The sequence below is a fragment of the Tachysurus fulvidraco genome, chromosome 6, assembly GCF_022655615.1.
Source record: "Tachysurus fulvidraco isolate hzauxx_2018 chromosome 6, HZAU_PFXX_2.0, whole genome shotgun sequence".
NCBI lineage: Eukaryota > Metazoa > Chordata > Actinopteri > Siluriformes > Bagridae > Tachysurus > Tachysurus fulvidraco.
This window is the reverse complement of record NC_062523.1, coordinates 3,561,507-3,569,006: the sequence shown is the minus strand read 5'-3', so window position 1 is coordinate 3,569,006 and position 7,500 is coordinate 3,561,507. Positions and strand designations below refer to the sequence as shown.

Here is a 7,500-nt window from a genome sequence, read left to right as displayed (position 1 = left end):
GTGTATGGTGTGTGTTCAGTGTGTGTATGGTGTGTGTTCAGTGTGTGTATGGTATACACTCAGTGTCTGTGTGTATGGTGTGTGTTCAGTGTGTGTATGGTGTGTGTTCAGGGTGTGTATGGTATACACTCAGTGTCTGTGTGTATGGTGTGTGTTCAGTGTGTGTATGGTGTGTGTTCAGTGTGTGTATGGTGTGTGTTCAGTGTGTGTATGGTGTGTGTTCAGTGTGTGTATGGTGTGTGTTCAGTGTGTGTATGGTGTACACTCAGTGTCTGTGTGTATGGTGTGTGTTCAGTGTGTGTATGGTGTAGTGTCTGTGTGTATGGTGTGTGTTCAGTGTGTGATTTTACTGAAGTGTCCTGATTGGTGTGTATCACAGCTGAAGGTGTGTGTGTGTGTGTGTGTGTGTGTGTGTGTGTGTGTGTGTGTACTTCATGTTCCTCCCAGGTCTCACAGGACGCTCCACACTGAGTGGTTTAGCACTGAAGGGTCAGCAGGTGATGGCCATGCTCACCAAACGTGTTCATCACACCAGGAGGAACTGGAAGGGTCTGATCTCTCAGGTCCTGCTGCCCGTCCTGTTCGTCCTTGCCGCCATGGGCCTCGGCTCCATCAAGAGCAATCTGGAGAACTTCCCTGAGACGGAGCTGACGCCTGCCATGTACGACTCTGGCAGGCAGTACACCTTCTTCAGGTGGGATGAACAACATGCTGAACTACACTGAACACTTTATAGCTGCTTATTAACACTCAGAAAATGGGAAGAAAGGACTTGATGCTGTTGGAGAAAAAGAATCAGCTTAGGCTTCATTACACCTCTATCTCTCTGTTTCTCTCTCTGTTTCTCTCTCTGTTTATATATATGGTTATATATGGATAAGTATATAGATGATAATATCTAGGGGATTATATATATATGAATGGTAATATATATCTATTATTAATATATATATATCTTAAATATAATGAATATATATATATATATATAATATAATATATATATTATATATATATATATTTATTATTTATATTATAATATATATATATATCTCTATATTCTCTAACTATATAATGATATATATATATATATAATGATATATATATATATCTAGCACTCTATATCTTGATATATATATATCTATTCTATATATATATAATGTATATATAATATATATATATATATCTCTCATATTATCTATCTTATCTATGTCTCTATATCTATCTCTCTATTCTATATCTCTATATATCTCTCTTCTCTTTAATATATAATTATATATCTTGCTCTCTCCAGCTCTATCTTCTTCTATCTCTAACTCTCTTTTCATCTCTCCTGTTTTCTCTCTCTCTCTCTCCTGCTATCTTTCTCTCTTCTCCCCTATCCTTCTATCTCTCTATATCTCAGTCTCTCTCTCAATCACTCTCTCTCTCCCTCTCTCTCTCTCCCTCTCTCTCTCTCTTGCTCCCCCCCTCTCTCTTGCTCTCTCTTGCTCTCTCTCTCTCTCTTTCCAATACTTTCCACACTTGGTTTAGTTTTAAAACCATGATATTCTTTCTTTTTTTTTTTTTTTAATCTTTGTAGTAATCAGAACTCCAGCTCTAGTTACCTGGTGGACTCCATGATGTCATATCCTGGCATAGCTCACTACTGCATGGACCATCCTGACAGCGTGTGAGTAGCTCTATGTGTTCTTACAGACTTAGAGACACGGTTTAAAAATCTAATATTCAAAATGATTTAAACTTTGGTTTATGATAAAGATCCAAAGACGCTCGAATGTGGAACTTTCATGACACTGAGCCTCATTCAACAAATATTTAGTTTATCAAGGTCGTATTTGAAAATAAATGTTTTTGATCCGAGCAAAATGAAAGGCATGAAAAGTCCAAAGCGTGTTCCAGATATCGGTCCACAGCTCATTTGCATATAGCGACGCCCACAAAACTCCATAAAAGGTAAAGCGCACAGAAAACAGGGAGCATGAAATGAGCAATGAGGGTAAAGTCTGAAAAAAATGAAGTGAATGTTATTAATTCTTTCTCACTTCTATATCCTCAAAGTATTTAATATTCATTTTAATATATTATAATTATATTAATATTTTTAGGGGAATATATCTAAATACATATATTATAAAATATAACAATTTATAATACTCATTTAAAACATATAAAATATTAAAAATCTATTATATCATCATCATCATTTCTTTTGTCATAATTGTTTCATTAGTTTAGTTGTCTTTTTTTTGATGAAAGTCATATCCATATGGACACATACACATTGTGTTATAAAGCATTACACACATCCTTATAATTGTTTATGATAATGATCTCCTTTTTTTTATTATTCATGAATCCTTAAAACTTTAAGAAGCATTATTAAGAAGCATTGTTGATTACATTTTATATCAGAAAGCCCCGCTTGCTATAGTGTTTTATGAGAAGATCTATAAAGGTCATATAATGCTGTATAATGTAATAAAAACTGCTTACTGCATACACGATACGCTGTTGCTGTCTTTTTCCATAGCGCGTGTCAGAAGAAAGGCACGTCAGTGTCAGATCAGTGGATCTCTGAAGGAACTCCGACATCTTTGATTGAGCAATGTAAATGTGGGAACTTTTCACAGGTCAGTATTTTCACAGGTTTGCCTCTTTCTTATGTGATCTATTGTGATTTATGCTAATTTTGAGTGAAATGTCCTTTCAGACATGTCCAAAGCCTGCCTACATTCCTCCTCATAAGACCAACCCCTCGTCTCAAATCGTCTACAATCTGACCAACATTGATGTAGAGAACTACCTTCAGGCCAGCGCTAATGACTTCATCCGAGACAGGCAAGTTAAACCCTGAGTCGTAAGACAGGCATAACCATGTCATAACTGTGTCGGGCCATTGTCCTAATTAACATACATTTTAATATGTTATAAGCCATGACCATTACACTTCATTATCTTAGAGGACAATGATTAACTTAAGAGCAGATTCATAGGTTTGTATGTTATGACACATATATAAACCCTTTATTACAACTGACTTAACTTACATTAACATTCATTTAATGCTTTGGGATATAAGTGACATAGGGTGGGTTTATGTGGTGACATGTCATAACACCCAGGCAACATATGCAATGGGTACATGCTGTGGCACCTATATAAGGCCTTTATAAATACTGACATAAACTGATTTCTGAAAAAGCTTTCTGCGTATGTTAACTGTTATTAACTTTTTATCAGTTTTTATCAGTTTTCCTGTCGAGGTTGATAAAATTAATAAAAAAAAACAGATTTTTGTTGACATAAGGTTATGACACTTATCAGGCATCTTATAATATCTGACATAATGCTTGATGATATAGGTAGACAACACTTCATTTTGGTTTGGGTTTATCATGCTATATGTTATGACACCTATATAAGCCCTTTATGAGAACTGTCATAAACCCAAATTAAATTAAGTTGAAATTTGTACAGGCTAATTTCAGCTCTAATAAGACAGATATAACATCATAACATCTTATTTATATGACCACAATTCTGGTTGACAAATTAAGTTGTAGAGCATTAGAGCAACTTATGACAGGTTATGACAGCTCATGACATATATGAGTTGACTGTCATTACCATCAAGCGATATCAGATTCAAATGTTAAAAGCAAATGTAAAATATCTCTAATATTACTGGACATACATAGTAACTCATAACAGCTTATAATGCCTGTGATGAGTTGTCATGACTATCCTGTTATCTTAGAGTAACTTGTTAAAATGTTATGGTAGTAATGGTAAAATTAACTCATCACTGGCTAGTCATCGCAACTCATGACGCCTTATAACATGTTTATAACACATATTGGTTGTTGCCATGACTGCCTGGTGGTGTCATCACATGTTAAAAACTTTTTAATGGAACTATGACTCATATTATTGGGGAAGCCCAGGCAACTAATTATATTCACTGTATGTCATAAACCTGTCATAAGCTCTCATGGTGTCAAACATTATGGAAGACCTTGTGAAAGCTACAGTTTCAATGCTGGTAATAGGACACTCATATCATGTTATGACACTCTCCAGACTGACATGTTATAGAGCATTATAACAAAAGAACACTTCTGATAGAGTAAGAAATGATAACATGACTCATATCACTGAACATTCATGGCAACTCATGACATCTTATGACATGTTTATGACAGTCTTATGATGCAGGATCTTAAGTGAGGTGAAAAAGAATGAAATGTGATTACAGAGTAAAAACTCAACGAACGTTAATTGCGCACTGCAGTTATCAGGATCAGATCCTGAATTAACGAAAGGAAACTCTCTGCTGATTTCTCGTCTTGCTGATGGTGCTCTGACCTTTTGGCTTCTCCTGTGATGCGGAAAGAGCTGGAATTTGCTGGGTGTATTGAAATTCATTATTATGCACAAAAACAGTTATAAGTCATACATTATTCATGTCGCATAAAAAGTGCAGGGAAAATAGCAAGGACTAATCACAAACGCATCGTAGGACCCAGAGGAGAAAACACCAGTGAGTAAGGCGTCTAATTAATGGGAAATCAATGTGCAAAAGTGCACACTGTAGTGACCTGACCTCTTTAATCACAAAGGAGTAAACGATTGAGTGTGTGTGTGTGTGTGTGTGTGTGTGTGTGTGTGTGTGTGTGTGTGTGTGTGTGTGTCTTTAGGTACGGAGGCTGGTCTTTTGGGAACCCCCTTCCCAGCAGTCTCAAAATGGACATTTTGGAAGTGCCCCAAAACAGGACATTAACGAAGGTAATAAATCACGGAAACAATCGCTAGAGCATTCGAAGGCGTATCATGGCCATCGATTAATACCGACATATTTACAGTACAAAGCTCTTAGATTCACCACATTAAAGGCAATTATTTAAAATATTTTAGTTAAAAGTCCTCCTTTTATTGGATTGACATTTTTTTATTTATTAATATTGATTTTTTTTTTTTTTTATAATTTTGGCTCAGCAATTTCTTATCAAAATGTGATTAATGTAGCTGGATGCTTTTTTTTTTTTTTGTTCTTTTTTTATCGGCAAAAACATCATTAATCAAATGAGTTCAACCACCGATCATGCAGGATGGATTATGTCTTTAAATAATAGCATGCATTAGTGAAATAACTGGCAGGAGATGCAACATCCAGAGACACGTGTTTTATTTTTGTTTTTTTATTAGATTGAAATTTTGATTTTGTTTCATTTTCTTACTTTATTTAGTTTAACTAATGTACTTATTGATTTTGTTTCATTTTTAAGCTTAATTCTGTTTTGATTTGATTTATTTACTTAATTACTGAATTTTTAGTTCTATTATTTTGTATAATAATTTCTTTACTTTTTGTATTTTTTGTTTTGTTTTGCAATAATAATACTAATTATTAGTTTTTATCATTTTTATTTAAGAATTTTTTTGAACTGCAGCCCCTGCTGTATAACATGGCTCTGTGACATAGTAGGCGGAAATTTACCCTCTTCCTCATTCACGAGGGGCAAAATAAAAGTGGTTGCTTTATTAATACCCAGAGAGCATGAATTTTCAATACAGTTATTCACAGCCTGGAATCCAAGGGGCATCCGTTTTCCCCTGTCAATCACAGTGACGCTAACTAATCCTAGGTGTCGGTGAGGTTGTGTATGCGGAAGAGGGCAGAAAGCGCTTTCCTCAGTGTGTGTTACGTTGCCCTGTCATGCCCCAGGAGCAGAAGTTTAACAAGTTTCTGTGCTTGGCTTGGCTTCATGTGACTTGTAGGCAGCACATATTAGTACATAGATTTTGAGAATTGAGAGAAAGTACTAGCGTGAGTGTGGTTAGTGTTCTAAGAGCTGTTATTACCCCTGAAGGTGTGGTATAACCCTGAAGGCCATCACACCATGCCGGCTTACCTCAATAGCCTCAACAACTTCATCCTGCGCTCCCAAATCCCAGCAAGCAAACAGCCAGAGCAGTACGGTGAGTCTTATAACACATGCATTATAACATACGCATTATAACACATTCACTGCAGTGTATGTACGTACGTACACACACACACACACACACACACACACACACACACACACACACACACACACACACACACACACACACACTACTGTATAACACATGCTTTGTATTTTTTAAAAGTCAAAGAAAAATATTGGCACCCCTGACTCTGCTATGGTGCCAATTTTGACTAAAAGTAAAAGTATTGGCACCCTGACTGTATTTGGTTGCCACTCATTCAATACATAAGTTTGATACTCTCAGTTAAGATACTGTGATACAAATATTTATGAAAAATTTTCTCTGTATTTTTAGAAATAAATAAAATATTGGCACTCGTGTCTGTATTTAGGTGCCACACAACTACTCTAGATTTTTACTAAACATTAAGTACTGGCACCCTTCACTATGTTTACGTGACACATAGGCATTAAATAAAAGATTGTTGCACTACAGTTTCAATATCATTAATCAAATGTGCAAAGGTTTTCTAAACAATAAAAGTATTGGCACCCTTCACCACATTTGGATGCCAAGTTGCTGCACAATGTTTTAACTAAAAAAAAAAGAAACATATTGGCACACAGTCATGGCCATAAATTCACCTTCTGTATTTTAACCAAAAATTAATGTAGAGTATTTGCTTGCTAACAATTAAAGTACAAATGGATTTGTGACATACTGACACTACTGAAGTATTGGCATCCACCCAAACAACATGTAAAAATATCCTTTGTGTTTTGACTATTGTAAAATGTATTGGCACCCTTCAGCTTGGGTTTCTTCTGGTCTTTCGAACAAAATGTTATTTAATTTTTTAAGGAGTATAACTACACCTTTTAACCTAGTATTTCTACGGGAAATCGTATGGTGTAGTCCTGTCTCTGTGAGCCGAGTGGTGCTGCACTCTATAGTACATTTTTATATGTTTTTAATTATTCATGATTACAAGTCTAGTGTTCTTGTAGTGGCCAAAGTAATGACTTAAATTACTACTTAAAGTATTTTAGGGTTATTTGATATTTCAATATTAACTTGATGGGAGTTGCTCAGCATTTCTGGATTGCACTTCCGTTGTGCTAAGCCAGGGGGCAGTGTTTATCTTCTATCCCTATCAGAATGCAGTGCAGTGTCAGGAATTATAATTAGTGGTGCTGAGAGCCAGGTTGAAGTGAATAAAGCAGGACAGAGGCTCCAGCCTTTTATTTCAGCAGCAGTAGCAGACTGGGCCAGTGGCTGAGATTCACTGTCTGCCTGTAGGCAAGATTAATGCAGACCCAGCAGTCAATAAGGGAAAAGGGAGATGCAATCATTCAAATGTAGCCAGTGGACTCACTCAGGCCTGAAAACAGGGCATAAATCCAGCAAGGGTTCATCAGGGCAGCCGTCCTGCTCGCTCGTGACGTGGCTCATTCCACCGTTGTGTGAATGTGAATTGGGCAAGCATTTAATCCTAATCCTCTTTCTCTCTTTTTTTTTCTTCCTTGT

At 36.1% G+C, this 7,500-nt stretch overlaps 1 protein-coding gene across 1 annotated transcript in view; it reads left to right on the top strand.

Annotated features, from left to right (window-relative positions):
- abca12 (ATP-binding cassette, sub-family A (ABC1), member 12) overlaps positions 1-7,500 on the top strand; it is an 89,164-nt gene that overhangs the window by 65,184 nt on the left and 16,480 nt on the right. Inside the window, exons 51-56 of the mRNA XM_027166277.2 lie at positions 448-694; positions 1,580-1,669; positions 2,531-2,630; positions 2,711-2,838; positions 4,698-4,785; positions 5,871-5,979. Of these exons, the coding sequence (XP_027022078.2) occupies positions 448-694; positions 1,580-1,669; positions 2,531-2,630; positions 2,711-2,838; positions 4,698-4,785; positions 5,871-5,979 (762 nt within the window). The remainder of the gene's footprint in view (positions 1-447; positions 695-1,579; positions 1,670-2,530; positions 2,631-2,710; positions 2,839-4,697; positions 4,786-5,870; positions 5,980-7,500) is intronic.